Genomic DNA, 18,104 nt, shown 5'->3' with positions numbered 1-18,104 from the left:
GGGAGGGAGAGGAGAGGAGGGAGAGGGAGGAGGGGAGGGGAGAGGAGAGAGGGGGGAGAGGAGAGGGGAGGGAGTGGGAGGGGGGGGGGGGAAATGGAGGGGGGGAGACTGGGAAGAAGGGGAGAGGGGAGGGGAGAGGAAGGAAGGGAGGGGAAGGAAGGTGGAGAAAGAAGGAGGGCAGAGGAGGGGAGGGAAGAAGAGAAAGAAGAGAGGGGAGGAGAGGAGAGGAGAAAAGGAAAAAGGAAAGGGATAAAGCCAGAAAGTGTGGGTCACCTTACAGGAAGTAATTAGGCTTTTCGAAGAGACAGCCAAGCTGAAAAGAGACAAATGCTCAACCCTTGAGCAATGTTTGTAGGGCTGAGAGCCAAGCCAAGAAGTTCAAGGTGTCCACCTGGCAGGCACAGAGCCAAAGCCATTCGATCCAGGCAGAATCTCTGCGGCTCTGTTCAAACTTGGATGGTCTCCTAACAACGATTCCCCGCTTGGGGGAACTTTGAAGCAAGGTACACAGCAAAAGGAATCACCCTCTTCAGTCTGAAGGTTTGGCTTTGGGCATTTGCTAAGAATAGAACCAGATTCACTGATGTCTTTGGGGAGAGGGATGCTCCTCCAGTTCTGTTTTGTTTGAAATGTCTTTGCTTCTGCTTCTTAAAGAGTACAAGAGAGGAGCAGTCAGGGGCCACGGCTGGAACATAAAGAACTAAGCCCTGCCCGTGGGGTGCAGAAACATGAAAGCAAGGTGTCTGTTTTACTTCTGCTGTGAGTTTTCAAGTCTTTTCACCAGAGTTCAGTGTAATTCCTGCAGGGGACCTGAGACGGTGAGGCTCAGTCTGTAAAGCTCTCACAAGCACAGGGTCCTGAGTTCAATACCCAGAACCCATGTTAAAGCTAGACATGATAGAGCATTTATAATCCCAGTGCTGGGGTGGATGACATGTGGGTATCTATCTAGGGATCACTGACTAGCAAGTCTAGGTTATTTGGTGACTTCCAGGCCAGTGTCTCAAAACTCGAGATGGATAGTACTTGAACAGCATCTAAGGGTGTCCTCAGGTTTCTGCATACAGGTGCACCTGCACTCACACACACACACACAGAGAGAGAGAGAGAGAGAGAGAGAGAGAGAGAGAGAGACAGACAGACAGACAGACAGACAACATGCCATGAGAGAACAGCTTTTCACACACCCATCTTCCCATGTCTCAGGGCACAGCCTGGTCATCTCCATAAGAAGCATGTGTATTAGAACTATATTATAAGTCCTTCGAGGAGAGCCCATGCCCTTCTGGAGATTGAGTAGTAACTCCTGGTTTCTCCTCCCTCAAATCCCCCTTCCCTCTCTACCTAGTGAGGATCGATGCTTCTTTAATGCCCAAGTAAAATTAACACAAGGACAGACGCTAGAGACAAGAACAAGGGCACGGGGCCAATCTGCACTAAGGTCCACCTCCATTGTAAACTAAGAATGGGCAGATCAGGTCATCCTGTACCCCGATTTCTCCATCTGTAGAGCAGGATGAGAACTGTCAACACGAAACACCGCTCTTACTCCATACAGAAAATATTGGGAGCCAAACATGAGGGACCATGACCTGGCGGCATTCACATTGTCCTAAATGATACATCCCATCCTGGAAACAGTTATGTGATTTTATTATTATTATTAATTATTATAAAACAAAGTCTCAGATCAATGAATTTACCAAATATACTGGTGGCGTGATCAGGCAGGCAGCTGACAGCGAAGTGGGGAAATCTCTTCAGCAGGCTTTGAATGCTCTCAGTCTTAGCTTTGGGTTAGTAGAAGCCAGTGCCCAGCTGAGTTACTACGTTCCAACAGCTCTGTCTGTCAGGTCATACGTACAGTTTGGTGATACATGACTATTAATGGGATGGGAGATAACCCAAAGTAAATTTTGGCTCTCAATCTGTACATTCCAATTCTCCAAAATCGTGAAATTCTAATCAGTCAGCCCGCAGATTCATCAAAAAAAAAAGTGTTGGGTTGTTTTTTGTTTTTTCACGGAATTTCAGTTTGTAGAACCACATGTATTGGTCTCTTTGTCAAAGGTTAAAATACAGCTGTGTCGAACTACTTTCCCAGCTCTCCCCACCATTGAACAAGGCAGATCTTTCTCTGTTATTCATCGTGTTTTATTGCGATAGAAAAGCCAAGAATGACCTCATTCATTGCGTGGGGGAGCTCGAGAGATGTGAAACACACTCATGTAGCCCACCATGAACTCGACTTCAAGGAGAAAACAGAATTCGTTATTATCAAAACTCCTCATTCATGGCAATTCTTACCCCCCCAAAAAAAGTATTAAAGACTTCAGATATACAAATCTAAAAATATCATACATCGTTCAACATTAGGTTGTTGCTTTTTAAACACTCTTTAGACTATGACAGGTGGCTCTTCTCTTTCCCTAGATCTGTGGAGAAGTGTCTTGCACAATCTTGCTTGCAGACATCCCCTCTCTTCTCTGTCCTCAAGGAGACCAAACTGGACAGATGTCCCAGCAGGTTACGACAGGTGCTCTGCAACCTTCTTGTGCTGGCTCTGGAAGCTGGGGGACTCCTCCTTCTGTGGGTTCACTGGGCTGGGGTGCCCCACCATCCCAATCCAGGGATGCTGTAGGACCTGGTGGGCCGTGTACCGCTTCTTGGGGTCCACTACCAGCAAATTTCTCACCAGATCTTTGGCAGCTATGGGAGGGGGAGAAATTGGGAAGAAAGTAATGAATGAGGGTGGCTCTGAAGTATTCCTTCCAAAGCATGAGGTGGGAACCCACACTAGCACTGGGAGCAGGGGCGCTAACAAACTTTCCTTGTCCAGGGCAACATGACAGAAGACAGAAAAACCCCAGACCTGTCCCAGTCACTCATAACCACGGAGAATTAGCAATCAGGTTAAGCTAAAGCAGGAGGATTACCTGAGTCCGAGGCTAGCCTAGGAGAGCTACATTTACATAGTGAGTTCCCAGATAGCCTGGGCTACAGAGTGAGGTCCAGTCCAAAAGAAAGATAGGAAGGATGGAAAGATGAAAGGATGGAAGGAAGGAAGGAGGGAGGGAGGGAGGGAGAAAAGGACAGAGAAAGAGGAAGAAACAGCAGAGGGGAGAGAGGAGAAAAAGAAGGGGAGGAGAGGAAAGGGGAATGAAAGGCTGCAGGAAAAAAGGGGGAGGAAGGAAGGAGGGAATGATAGAAGGAAGGGAAGGGAAGAGGAAATGGGAAAGAAAGACAAGGAGAAGGAAGAAGAGAAAGCTGGCTAGTGGTACTCTATCGACTGAAATAATTCACAGTTAGAATTGGCTGTGTGTGACCAAGGCTAATTAGCACAGCTGCACAGGAAAGCGCTCCGGTTCTTTATGTCAAACTTCTAACATCTGCATACCCAGGCCAAGGAAACAGAGGGCAGGGCACCACGTCTCCGTATTTCAAAGTGTCGAAGCAAACTAACCAATCTTTAAATCAAACCTGTTCCCTTTTCCGAAGCTAATAAATATTTCTGCATGCTGACGAAACTGAAATGCATGTCAAGGAACCTAAGTGAGTAGTCATTAACAGGAAATCAAATGAATTCCACTTCCTGCTCAAGTCCACACTGGTCCTAGAGAGATGGTGAGACTATTAGAAGGCAGATCCCACCTCCACCCCACCCCCACCCACTCTTACCCCTGCAGGTGCTGCAGGGAAAAGCCCCACAGGTCTGGCCCTGCCCCACTGCAGTCTAAGATTGACCGGCCACTTCCACCTCCTACAAAGAGACCAGCAGCAGCTACAGGCTTCCTGGCTTCTCACTAAAAGTCTAGCCCCCACACCCCCCTGGCCGTGAATCAAAGGCAACCTGAATGTAGGTACACAGTGTAGATCACATATAAACTAAGCCTGGTTCTGTGAGGTCTAGAACCCCCCTCTCCCCTACCCCCCCACCCTCCCCAGAGACCATCAAATGTAGAGACCTTCTTTGTCTGGTGGCCCTTGAGGTCTCTTGCTTCATACCTCCATCATGCCAGGTATGCCCTGTCTCCCTTGAAGGGCATTCAACTTGGCTCTATTCTCTCAGACCTACTCACTTCTCCCTCTCCCCCAAACCTAACTGGTAGGCAGGGTTGTGAGTAAGTAGACAAAAGAAAACCCTCTGCCTCCCCAATCCTCACCCCTACTCTGCAGGCTTTCCCTCCTGACTCATGGCACACAGAAAGAAAATACCCTCTTTTCTCCCTTATTGAAAGGTGCCTCCCGTATGCCCTTCCAGCAATGTCTAGAGTCTAGAAGCCACAGGTTTCTCCTGCCCTGTCTGCTTCAAGCAGGGCAGATTCTACCCCTCCCTGCTATAATATGGCTTTTTTTTTTACATGATCATTCAATGACCACTCTGGAATGCAAATCACTTTAGTCCAATAACCATTGCAACCAACCAAGCAGAATAACACTTGGGTAGCTAACTCCATGACGGTGGCAGCTACTGATCCCTTCTAGCAAAGAGAGGGAAGAGAAGAAACCGTGTTTGGGAGTCCAGACATCACTTCCTCCACCATGCCCCAAATACAAGTGATCTCGGGAGGGACTAGAATGTATAGAAAAAGAAAGCAGACTCCACAGTGCGTCTTCCACAAGCTCATCCATGATGGGGTGGGAGTATTCAGTGATACAGCACATTGGGGTAATCCTTGTTCCTGAAAGTCACCCTGACCTATACTGTGTAAGTAAATTCAATAAACTCACTGGTCCCCCAAGTCTCCCTTTCATGAAGGTGTTGCTTTGGTCGTCTGTGGGTATCTCTGGAGTGGGTAGGTGTTTGGTTGTCTGTGGGTATCTCTGGAGTGGGTAGGTGTTTGGTCGTCTGTGGGTATCTCTGGAGTGGGTAGGTGTTTGGTCGTCTGTGGGGTATCTCTGGAGTGGGGTAGGTGTTTGGTCGCCTGTGGGTATCTCTGGAGGGGTAGAGGTTTGGTCGCCTGGGGTATCTCTGGGTGGGTAGGTGTTTGGTCGTCTGTGGGTATCTCTGGGTGGGTAGGTGTTTGGTGGAAGTCTGGTATCTCTGGAGTGGGTAGGTGTTTGGTCGTCTGGGTATCTCTGGAGTGGGTAGGTGTTTGGTCTTCTGTGGGTATCTCTGGAGTGGGTAGTGGTTTGGTTGTCTGGGGGTATCTGTGGGTATCTCTGGTTGGTAGAGGTTTGGTTGTCTGTGGGTATCTCTGGAGTGGGTAGAGGTTTGGTTGTCTGTGGGTATCTCTGGAGTTGGTAGGTGTTTGGTCGTCTGTGGGTATCTCTGGAATAGGGTAGGTGTTTGGTCGTCTGTGGGTATCTCTGGAGTAGGTAGGTGTTTGGTCGTCTGTGGGTATCTCTGGAGTGGGTAGAGGTTTGGTTGTCTGTGGGTATCTCTGGAGTGGGTAGAGGTTTGGTTGTCTGTGGGTATCTCTGGAGTGGGTAGGTGTTTGGTTGTCTGTGGGTATCTCTGGAGTGGGTAGGTGTTTGGTCGTCTGTGGGTATCTCTGGAGTGGGTAAAGGTTTGGTTGTCTGTGGGTATCTCTGGAGTGGGTAGAGGTTTGGTCATGTCTATTGAAACCAAGCCACACGGTGCTCCATATTATTGAAACCAATGGCTTTTTCAGATTGTGCTTGGCCCCAAGAGATTCCAGTTTATAAGTAAAATTTGACTCCATCTTGAGGATAGAGAAGGGTTGTACACCTGGGTGGACACTGGGACTATCCATCCAGCACCAGTCACAAGTCACAGGCCTGTAACTTTTTCCCAGGAGTAGAAAATGTGCCACTTATAAATTTATTGGAGTGAACTGAGGCCATTGGGTAACATGAGAATATTAAAATCATATCAAGAAAACAGGGCCAAGAATTTAAGCATACCAGACTGAGAAAGGGTGCAACACCCTAACTTGGACCTTAATGGCAAGAGTCCCCACCACCCTGTCATCGGATACCGGGAATGTGCTTCAAGGACCAACAGGCAGAGTGCTCCCGGCTCTCCCAGGGGTTCAGTCCGGCTCTGTCCGCACTGCTGGCACTGCCTACCCAACTGCTGCCTGCCCATCCTCCTGTTTGCCTGCCTGGGCCTGCCACCTATTCACCTCCAGGCTCTAGCCAAACCCCCATCCTGTGCTTCTACCTCTTGGCTAAACTCAACACAACTTCACCCTCAAAGCCCGTGAGTCACGGCAGCCTGACTGACAGTGGCAGCCTTGTGACTCTCTCTAATTTGGGTTCCTTACCTTATCAATACAGATTCTACTTACATTCCTATGTGCCCACTTCTGAAACTTCATGAAATTCTGCTGCAACCCACTTAAACCCCGTGTATCTATTCAGTGTGTGTGTGTGTGTGTGTGTGTGTGTGTGTGTGTGTGTGTGTGTGCACGTTCTCGCACATGCACACATGCACGCATTTATCCCGTGATATATGAGAGTAAATATTTGCAATTAAGATTGGAATAAAAAGAACCCGTGTTAACCTTGGCCCCAATTACCAATCTGGCAAATTGCTGCCATTAAGATTGCTTTGTAAATTTATTTTTACTCAATAATTTCTGCTATTATGGGAAGAGACACGGGCGTATGTGTTTAACTCTGTTGCTGGCATAGTGTGCCTAGGACAGTATCTTTTCCAGAAAAATCAACATATCCCTTCTAAACTAAGTGTGTCGTATACTGGAAGACCAGATCTAAACGGAGACTTCCAAGTCTTATTTATGTGTGAGGACAGTTGAGTACCCCTCAAAGCGTCACCCACACCCTACAAATACCTCTCCAGACCACTCTTTAAAAGAGTGGGAAGAAGCCCACAGCCTTCCTGCTCATCACAGGGAGCCCCTGAATCTTACCATCAGAAATGTTGTCCCAGTAAGGAGAGAGGAACTCAAACTGGCCCAGCTGGATGATGTTGAAGAGCTCGTCTTGGTCCCTCTCAGGACTTCGGAAAGGAGGGAAACCACACAAGAGGACGTAGAGGATCACACCTGCAGCCCACATGTCCACCTCCAGGCCGTAACCTGCAAGAACACAGAGACAGGCAGGACAGAGGTGATAAACTCTTGAACTGTGCAACAGCAGCAGAAACAAAAAACCCATCCTGCCTTAAGTTCCTTTTGTCTGGTATTTTTCCCAGCAAAAAGAAAAGTAACAACTATGGTAACCGATTATAATGTAACTCTTTGGAGATGAAATGTACAAAGTAACTGTCCTAGTTAGCTGTAACTGTCAACTTGACATAGCCTAGAATCCCCTAAGAGGGGGTCCCAGTTGAATGAGAGCCTATGAGCAATATCTGTAGAGAACTGACTTGATTATTAACTGATGTAGGTAAAGGAGCCGAGCCCCCTATGGGCAGTGCCATCCCTAGGCTTAAGCTGAATAAGAAAGCTAGTTCAACATGAGCAAGCCAGCAAGCACCATTCTTCCTTGGTTTCTGTGGAATTCCATTTTTGTGAGTGAGTTCTGTGGCGGGAATAGCAAGCAGTCTGCATATAGGTTCCTGCCTTGCATGGTCCCGCTGACTTCCCTAAGTGATTGACTGTGACCTGGAAATGCAAGACAAAATAAGCCTTTCCCTCACCTAAACGGCTTTTGCTTAGGGTGTGCCACAGGAACAGGATGGAACTGGAACAGTGATGTCCAGTTGAGGTTCCTATCTATGTTTATTACCTAGCATCCTCCCCACACAGGCATATACGCATTTTCAAGAACTTTCTGACTCCTCGCCTTTAGGAATGAACACAACAGGCAGCTTTAAATGGACGTGTCTTGGAGCAGGTTTGTCATGACACAAGTCAGTAAAAGCCTGAAGTCCCCGTTGGGGACAGCTCAGTGATGACCGTTCACTTCTCAAGGACTGTTGACTCTTGGGGGACAGATTCTTCTGCCCTGGCCCCTCTTAAGGTTTTCCCTTTGCCTCTGACACTTGTGCGTTCCTAAGCCGTCTTCCATGCAGCCCAGCCTGCCTTCCCTGCTACCTGCGACTTCCCCGAATCAGAACTTAACTGTCCTTGCTCTAAGCATCACGGCAGGGCCCCCAGCTCACCAGTTTATCCATCAGATCAAAGAATGCCAATACGATACATTGATCCAGGACATCCCATCCTTGCCAACAGGACGACAGTGTGGGTCTGTACTGATGTCTCTTGATCAGTGTGATGGGAATTTGACCCTTCCCACCTCATTTCCTCAGAGAACTTTTCTCCAGCGCCCCACTTTAGCTGGTGTGCTTTCTCCACACTCTCACACTAACTTGCTTCGTCTCTCGTCTAATTCATCGTTGCTTGAATCACAATGCCCTATGTCTTCCACTGTTCTCATATACCTGTCATTCAAAATCTAAACACTTCCTTTTTTGGGTTAAGTCTAGGCTTAGCCTACCCAACCTGCTGACTTTTTAAACCAGGGAGACTAGTCTCAAGTCTCCATTCTCTAGCCTCACACATGCTGTCTCCTCATCACAGCTCCGAGGTGTCTTTGTCAACTGGGACCTACCCTTGCCTTCCGCCTATGACCAAGCTTTCAACCCACCCAGAATCTCTGTCTCAGCTAGCAGGTAAATTCACTTCCCAATGCCGGTCAGGTTATCTTCCAAACATTTTCTGTTTATGTGCTTTACAAAGTATGTTGCCAAAGCAGTTCACTGGGTGTACACAAAGGGGGAATGAATATCAATGGAGTCTGAAATGAGATCTTTTTTGCCTTTAAATGGAGGTTCACAGAGGAATTTTTAAACTTTTAGTGTAAGAAATGTTTCCATTTTCTCCCATAGTGTTAGATCTGGGTACAAATGCTTCTTTGAGTAGATTTCTCCCCGGGTTCTCTATTTTTCATCATTGTCCTGGCTACACACACACACACACACACACACACACACACACACACACACACACACACACACAACAAATAAACAAGCAAATGAATGTTTTTAAGCCTGAGTTCCAGCTATCTGAGTTTTTGTAACAGTTCCTTGTTGGAAACACTAAGGCATTTGTTGATCACAAAGCTTGAGTACCAAAGAGCAAAGAATAACATTTACCTTTCTCAGAAAGAATCTCAGGAGCTACATATGTTGGCGTCCCACACACAGTAAATATAGGCCTCACCACATGTTTGGCCAGGCCAAAGTCAGCCAGCTTCAAGGTGGTAGACTTGTCTTCGTTTCGCTGAACCTAGAAGGGATCAAGGCATCCAAAGCATTAAAACTGATGGAAATAAAGGACACCGAGACAGCTGTGTGTGTGTGTGTGTGTGTGTGTGCGCGAGCGCAACCAGGGACAGGGGGACAGGAGTGTGTGTGTGTGTGTGTGTGTAACCAGAATACTGAGACAGTAGTGTGTGTGTGTGTGTGTGTGTGTGTGTGTGTGTGTGTGCAAACAGGGACAGTGAGACAGTGGTGTGTGTGTGTGTGTGTGTGTGTGTGTGTGTGTGTGTGCAAACAGGGACACTGAGACAGTAGTGTCTGTGTGTGTGTGTGTGTGTGTGTGTATGTGTGCAACCAGGGACACTGAGACAGTAGTGTGTGTGTGTGTGTGTGTGTGTGTGTGTGTGTAACCAGGGACACTGAGACAGTAGTGTGTGTGTGTGTGTGTGTGTGTATGTGTATGTTGTGTGTGTGTGTGTGTGTAACCTAGGACACTGATGTGTGTGTGTGTGTGTGTGTGTGTGTGTGTGTGTGTGTAACCAGAGACACTGACAGTGGTGTGTGTGTGTGTGTGTGTGGTGTGTGTGTGTGTGTAACCTAGGACACTGAGTGTGTATGTGTGTGTGTGTGTGTGTGTGTGTGTGTGTGTGTGTGTAACCTAGGACACTGATGTGTGTGTGTGTGTGTGTGTGTGTGTGTGTGTGTGTGTGTGTAACCTAGGACACTGGAGACATAGTGTGTGTGTGTGTGTGTGTGTGGTGTGTGTGTGTGCGTAACCAGGACACTGAGACAGTAGTGTGTGTGTGTGTGTGTGTGTGTGTGTGTGTGTGTGTGTAACCTGGGACACTAAGACGAGTATGTGTGTGTGTGTGTGTGTGTGTGTGTGTGTGTGTGCGAACCAGAGACACTGAGACAGTAGTGTGTGTGTGTGTGTATGTGTATGTGGTGTGTGTGTGTGTGTGTGTAACCTAGGACACTAAGACGATAGTATGCGTGTGCAACCAAGTAAAAGCAGCAGTGACCCATGGAAGTCACAGGACACCCCAGGACAAACACGTCCAGCCTGACCTCAAGGCAGCTGCTCACATTTTCAACCAAAGAACCAGCGTCAGGTCCACTGCACCATCCAGCTCAGCGTCGTGTGTTATCAGATGTTAAAAACTCACTGATTAAAACTCGGTTTCTCAGCTGCACTGGGCACGTGTGAGTTGCGCACCATGCTGGACAGTGCAGATGGAAACCATCTCTGCTGGACAGCACTGCATCCTAACAAGGGTCTGTGGCACTGTGAGCATCGACCAACTCCTGCAAGAACAGGCAAAGGTCTAGGGGGACAGTGAGATGGCTCAGTGGGTAAAGGGGCTTGCCACCAAAACTAATAACCTGAGTTCAATTCCCAGGACCCATAGGGTGGGAAGAGAGAGAACTTGACTCCAACCTCCACTATAGATAAACAGACATACATTACACTTCGCATAGAGAAAATGATGAGGGTCAAACCCAGTACTATCTTGTTCCAAGTTCTAAACGCATGGTTTGACCATACAGTGTAAGCTGATTCCGTCTAGGGAAAATTTAAAATACCAGACACAAATTCAAACTCCAGCCTTCTTCAATACCAATAAGCACCGATTCAACTAAACCAAAGATCAATTGCCCACAGCACATCACAGGAGCGAGGGGGCAAGATCAGATGGTGAACAGCACTGTCGATTCAAGCATGGGGTAAACACTTACTGGACACTTTTATCAAAGAAAGAGCCTCACTGTGGCTGCCATACCCACAAGAGGCACGTCCACGTTGTCTGCGGCTCACGCCCTGTGTTTCTGCTGGATCTGAGCACAGATCTCCCATGCTCCCATCAGCACGCAGGGGTGAGAGCAGGAGGGACTGGTGGGTCTCCCTGTGTCTGAGTTCTGGTGGCAACTAACATGCAGGCTGAGGTAGCCATCCTGTCTCTTCTCCCCAGGTTAGATACTCGTGGTCTCTAAGGATGGGCCCCTCCCTTGTAACACCCCCAGTTGAATTTGAAACTGAAACAGCAGAATTGCGACTGTGGATCGAGAAAATGGCACCGGAGTTGCCTCCAGGGACTCAGGTAGAGGCAAGACTCTCAGAACTACGAGGAAGATTGTGAAATCACTATCTGGCCATCGGCTTCCTGATAAAGAATAAGAACATACTGCTGTGACCTCCCAGAATTCAGTCATGGGCCTGTCAATCAACTGGGCAGGAAAGCCCTTCAGAGAAAGCTGTCGATTCCAGAGTTTAGCCTTCCTGCTGTGTGGGTAACACAGGTCGGGACAGCGGTCTGTGGCCCCACCTGGGAGTGTCTAACACAGAGTGGTCCTTTTGGGAACCGCCCTCCTGGAAGGGTTGCGTTTCCCTGCCATAGCACAGCCGTCTCCACACTGTCCTCTCTGTATCACCTCCAAACTCTCTCAATGGAGATTTCAAAGCAGAAGCTTGGGGGAGATCCTGATGACATCATAGTGTCACACATGAGGTTCTTCCCCTGGAGCTGAGGTCTCTGCAAGCTGCACGTGTCTCAGTGGCTGAATCTGGGTCAAAACTGGTGTATGAATGGAAACAATGACAAAGGGGAAGGCTGGAAAACCCAGCGAGGCTGACAGCTGAGAAAGCATGGCGTGCAGTGCACACATCCCTGCAGTGTGGTGCACACATCCTGCAGTGCGGTGCACACGTCCCTGCAGTGCAATGCACACATCCCTGCAGTGCGGTGCACACGTCCCTGCAGTGTGGTGCACACATCCCTGCAGTGTGGTGCACACGTCCCTGCAGTGTGGTGCACACGTCCCTGCAGTGCACACACATCTTGCAGTGTGGTGCACACGTCCCTGCAGTGCAATGCACACGTCCCTGCCTGCCCATCCGGGAACTACTAAGCTTCTACCCCTTGCCTAACTCGGGTTCATTTCCATTCTACAAAGTGCTTTTCTTCCTTAGTTAGCTATCTTTGTTTCTACCACTATCCGTGTATCACTAAGGTGTCCTGCAGACCCCATCCAAGCCTCTACACATCACTGTCTCCCAAATTAACCTGGCCAAGAACAAACCATAGTTTCAGACCCCAAACCCAGTTCTGCTCACTCTACACACAGAGGCAGATGCAGCCTGAAAGAGACGACGGAATAATTTAGGCTAGAAAGTCTAGTTGGGAAGGAAAGGAAAACAAAACATCGTTAGCGCCTGGAATTGCCAGATGGACCCTCTCCATCCATCATATGACTACCTAATTGTTGAGGAAAAAAAATGTTCCCCACAAAAATATTTGCAAATATTTCCAGCCAAATGATCAGAATCAAAGTATCTGGCCAATTCAATACATCAAAATAAAATGGGTACTTCTATCAAAGAAGTAATTGGAAACCCACAATTCCAAAGCCTGCCCTTCCCCCACTGGGCCAGTGGAGATCAGATGAAATGTTCCGGGAACTCAGGCTTTCATTTAAAATTGCATTATGTTTGATGTCCTGTATATGTCTTCAAAACAGCACATGAGTTTTTAGATGCCTCTATGGGCCTGTCTAGAGCATAAAGTGCTGCTCTTGTCTCCTGGAAGCTCAGCTTTTCCCACCTGGAACACCACCCATTGCTGGGGAGGACCGACGTGGTAAAGACTCCAGTTCTACTCTTGTGGTCTCTTTAATAGTTCCATGGTTGTCTGTTATTATTTTCTCATGTGTTTATCTATTTATTTTCGTGAGAGGTGGTACATTGTGCATGTGCTGTGTAGATACAGGTACCCATGCAAGCATGGTGACATTGTCTGTCCCCCCCCCCACCTCCACCTCCCCCCCCCCCGGCCACCATCTTTTTTAATGAAACAGATCTCTCGCTGAACTTGAAGTTTCAGCTAGGCCGGCTGGCCAGCAAGATCCAGATACCCACCTGTCTCTGTTCTCCAACACGTTGATTACAGATGCACAGTCGTGCCTAGCATTTCTGTGGGTGCCAAGGATTTGAACTCAGGTCCTCTCGCTTTCATACCAAGCACCTTTGCCCAATGACCTGTCTCCTCAGCCCTTCTCAAAGCTGTCATTGGCTTCACTACATAAACAGCTTCATCCACTTACGGCTATGCAATGTGTAAGGTGTCTGGGCATCTTAATACACTGCTTTGCAGCACTACCTCTCTTACCCTCAGGTCAGACCTCCACCCCAACAGGAAACCCGTCTAGCACATCTCTCTATCAGACACTTGTCTTTCTCAGATCCATGCAGGCTGACCCAGGAGTTCATCCCTTTCTCAGCATCCCCCCTGGGGTGACAGTGAATAAGGACACATCCCTTCTAAAGATGGAAAGCAAGCAGCACTAATTGCCCACCCTGCCCCAAGCCCACGATGGCTTTCTGGGTTCTCTAAGCTATGATCCAGGACTCCTGGCAAGTCCTTTATGGGGCTTGGTTTCTCAGGACTCTCATGTGGCCAAGCAGCCAAAGGCCCCATTAAATGTCTCAAAAAGCCTTTCTGGCCTTCCTGAGTTTGGAAGGCATCCTGCCCTGGATCTACTTGCCTGTGTCTCAGCTTCCCCACACCCACGTCTCCAACTTTATCTAAACTCGTTTTTCCTTGCCGTGTTCTTGCTGGACTGATCCAGGCCCTCTGACGAGCAGTTTATTAAGAGATGACTACACACCGTCTGAGTAACTGACTGGTCTGTCTGTCTATGCTCCCCCCTTTCCAGTCACACCAGAGTGTCCTGCCTCACATCCAGGTGGTCTGCACCAACTACACATGCACCCCAAAACCTCAAAAAGAAAAAGATTTTTTTTCCAATAAGGTATCATGTAGACCAAGCTAGGTAGCTCAGGATGACTTTGAACTTCCGACCCTCCCACTTCCAGATCCCAAGGGCTGGGATTATAGGTGTGCACCGCCATGCCTAGTTAGTGCCCTGCTAGGGACCAAACACACAGCTTCAAGCAGCCATTGCTCTACCAATGAGTGACATCGTGTCCCTCGAGAGAGTGTTATGTTGTGATCAACTGGCCTCCACTCTGCTCCTCTGCGGTAGATCAATTTAAGCATGGTTATGCAATCAGTTGTGAGGTGCATGCCTGCAGACCTAGCACTCAGGAGGCTAGATAATTCCAGGCCACTTTCTACTGTACAGCAAGGAAGACTCTATCTCAAAAAGCAAAAATTAAAAAATAAAAATAAATAAATAAAATTTAAAATATACTTGTAATCTCTAAGCAGAAGGGGGCAGCAGAGAACAGACGAACAACAAGGAACCCTTAAATGGTAGGCTTGGAGTGGGCCCGTTTATCTCTGCTACACTTCTGTTTGAATCTTCAAGGTTCTTTGGGTCATTTCCCTTCAACGCACATTTCCAACGAACAAGGACTGAAGTGATCTTAGGAGCCACATCGTATCAAGATGCCAGTGCTATAAACTAATTTACACTTGAATATAGAAGGTACTGTAATCCCTGACCATCACGTTTACAGCCAAGCTGTTCACAGTAGCCAGGAAATGGGACATCAGCCTGGGTGTCCATCAACCGAAGACGGGGAAAGAAACTGCGGCTCCTTACGAGATGATACTTTATGCAGCCGTAAAGAAGAATGGGACCATGACGTTTGCAGAGGGGAAAAAAAATTAACAGAACTGAGTATAGTTACATTAAGCAAAGCAACCTAGACTCAGAAAAATAAATGCCCCGTGTTTTCCCAAATACAGACCCTAGACTTTCGTATTTATATGTATGTGTACAGAAAGGGTGAGTACAAGTCATGCTAGAGGAAGAAAAGGCTTCCGGGGATGGGAAGCCAGAGGCAGAGAGATAGAAAGCAAAAAAAAATACCCAGGAGGAGGGGGATGGGGTTCTGGGGAGGGGTGTGGGAAAGGAAGATCAACAAAATCAAAGGATGCCTGAAAATGGCCTTTGCCAGGGAGCCATACAGGCCAGAGCACAGCAGTCTCTAGGCCGCTTGTCTTTTTTGCTCTCGCTCACCCTGCTGCTCTCTCTGCGAGTTAGTTCCCCAGCCTGTAGACTGGCTCCATCGCCACAGGGCCAAATCTCCCAACTTAAAACCTACACAGCCCATTTCTACACACCCCTTCAGCTACTGTTCTATTTTGTGATCTCCTTCACAGACGTACGCACGCACGCACGCACGCACGCACGCAAGCACGTACCTACGTACGCACGCAAGCACATGCGCCATGCATCCTGAAGCAGGTACCTATTGTCTATTACATGCGTATTTTCACCGTCCGTGAACCCCTGAACTCAGTCAAGCTAGCATTGCTATAATTACCCTGGAGTCTTCTTCCTCCATCAAAAAGATGAGTTCCACGATAACTAGCTTCAGGTCAGGATACCAGAGTCCTCTCTCCTCACCCACCATCCCAACCCATTCACAGGAATGACCACCAGCATCTATTCACTTCAGCTGAATGCCAAAAAAACAACAGGGAGTTTACCTCAGAGTCCAGCCCCAGATTCCTCCCCTGACCTTACATCACCCCAAACAGACAGGACTTCCAGAAGATGAACCAGATTCTTCTAGAAGAAACAGAGCCTAGGGAGAGCTAGATCTTGGAAACTCACAGAAGAGATCTACTTAAGTGCTTTCTCCAGCTAAAAGAACCTTGAGAAATTTAATCTTCGATCCTCCAAGGGCGCACCAGAACACATTCTCCTAGGAAGGTAGCAACAAGATATCACCAGGATTCATTAACAAAATGACCTGGACTAAAGCCCTGTTTCATCTAACTCTGTCTCTCAAGATTCCGTGTTATTGCTGAAATCCATGTTTCTTAATTTAATGAAGTCCGGCCTGATGAGATATGCTACCACGGTTATTACCAATGTGCAAAATTGTTAATGCCTGGAGCATTAACGAGAAAACAGAAGTACATGCCTAGCTTCTAGCTAAGGAGAAAAGAGTTAGAGCTGGTAGGAGAAATGCCTTGTGGGTCAAGGAGAATTGCTACCACTGAGTCCTTCTTGTATCTCACAGCAGAAGGGAGAGGGGAAAAGGACGTAGAGAATTAAGGTCAACAAAATGATGGAAGAGGTTTACATCAGAGGAAGAATGGGCAAGAGATGTGTGGGTCCTTTTCATCCTGGGCTTTCCTTACCACCCTGAAGAACACATTAACAGTGCACAATCCCAGCCATATTCAGTAGTTAGAGGGCTAGACAAACCTCCTTCATCCCGGAACCCACAAGAAAGGCCTTAGCCTTCACCTAAGCTGTGACCTGTCCCTACCTAGCCACCTCCATTTCTACTACTCCATGCACTCAGAGCCGTAGCACTGGAAACAGTGACAAGACCCAGGAAAGGCAACGGCTCCACATGTCACCGAGAGGAGCAACTGATCATCCACCTACCTCATTCTTCCCAGCTCCTTCCCTGAACAAGACTCTACTCCCCTTCCCCCTCCCACTGGAAATGATGCTTCTAGAAGGACTCTGCTTGAGTCTAACGTCTCTTCCATCGCTGCCGCCCGCTCACCCAGCTCTCTTGGTTGAGGATACGTGGCCTGTATTCTCCCCATCCTGGGTGAGCTGGTCTAATTCCCACCCCTTCTCAGGCTTCTCCCTCCTTCCCTGGGATTCAGTCAACACTATCCCATTCCCTCCAGGGGACCCGTACAGGCAGAAGAAGCAATTAACGGGGATATTTCTGCAAGCTGGAAAGTCTCATAATTAAAACTTTCTTTGCAAGATCTCGGGAGTCTAAATAACCCTCAGGGTAGAAGAATTCTAATATCAGGAAATGAGATCAGTGGGACCAGATGAACTTGGCAATACAGGAGGCCTGAAATGTTACTCCGGGGCCTAATTATCAGATGTAAATATTTCTGTTGATTAAAACATCATGGTAAGCTGCTACGTCCATTAAGAGCTCTTAGCATGCTCAGAAAATGTCTGTAAAAGCAGCATCACTTACCATCCGCTGCTTGGTCAGAAGTTGGTGCTAAAAGAAGCCTTTCCCAGGCTTAGCAAAGACAGGTCTAATTGAGAGCCAGCCGCCGCCTCTTAAAGGACGGGAGCATTGACTGGACAGCATGTGAAGGTAAGTGAAGAACACCAACTGACAGATGCTGATCACCATGGCAGCAAAGGTAGATACTGAATCCACATTTGCAACATAATTATTCTATCAACAAGCTTGGAAATGGTATTTGTCTAAGCCCAGACAATAAATATCAGTTGTCAAGTCCAGCAAAGGCCTCATCTTTGTCTGAAGAAAATCAAAGCCTAGCCCTAGAGAGCATGTAGACTCTAGACATAGCATGCCAAACTTTACTTAGGCAGAAAAAGGGCAGACGTGTTTCACACATGTGGTAGACACCTGTTTCAATAAGTGCCCACCGGCAGATCACCCAGGAAGAGCAAGCCATTACCTCTTACACAAAAGATGGCTGACCCACGGAGCTTTCTGCTGTTTTCAAAGCCATACATGTGCACATGTGTGTGTGCACATGCGCACACCACACACACACACACACACACACACACACACACACACGCATGCATGTACAGAGTGTATTTGGAGAGAATAAAACAGACTTTTTTTTCTCAAAAATCAGAAAGTTCTAAATGCCAAATGGATCGATTAGCCAGGAACAAATCACGTGTTGGGCTGAAAATACTATAGATAGCTATTCGCCTGCACAAGACTTGTACACACATACAAGTACACACACATATACAAAATATATAAACATGGCGGGGAGAGACTAGTTGGGAAGAACGGAGCGGGCAACATCAGGAGGGGACAAGATGCTGGTGGGAGGTGAATCTGCTCCCAATATGTTGTACACGTGTATATAAATGATGAAAACTTTCAAAAAGAAAAATTACATCCCCTAATCTGTAGTTTGCCCTCCCCCTCCCTCTAACACACACACACACATGCACACACACAAACGCACACACATGCACACACACACGCACACACACATGCACAGACACACACACATACACA

At 47.7% G+C, this 18,104-nt stretch overlaps 1 protein-coding gene across 1 annotated transcript in view; it reads right to left on the bottom strand.

Annotated features, from left to right (window-relative positions):
- Positions 1-1,636: 1,636 nt before the first annotated feature.
- Positions 1,637-18,104, bottom strand: part of Dclk3 (doublecortin like kinase 3) — a 52,567-nt gene continuing 36,099 nt past the window's right edge. Inside the window, exons 3-5 of the mRNA XM_032910852.1 lie at positions 9,029-9,161; positions 6,840-7,007; positions 1,637-2,709 (exon numbers count right to left, since the gene is read on the bottom strand). Coding sequence (XP_032766743.1) covers positions 2,528-2,709; positions 6,840-7,007; positions 9,029-9,161 — 483 coding nt within the window. The 3' untranslated portion in view covers positions 1,637-2,527. The remainder of the gene's footprint in view (positions 2,710-6,839; positions 7,008-9,028; positions 9,162-18,104) is intronic.

This window comes from Rattus rattus, chromosome 8 (genome assembly GCF_011064425.1).
Source record: "Rattus rattus isolate New Zealand chromosome 8, Rrattus_CSIRO_v1, whole genome shotgun sequence".
Classification (NCBI taxonomy): domain Eukaryota; kingdom Metazoa; phylum Chordata; class Mammalia; order Rodentia; family Muridae; genus Rattus; species Rattus rattus.
Note: the sequence above shows the minus strand (reverse complement) of the source record. Positions and strands in the feature narration are given on the sequence as shown.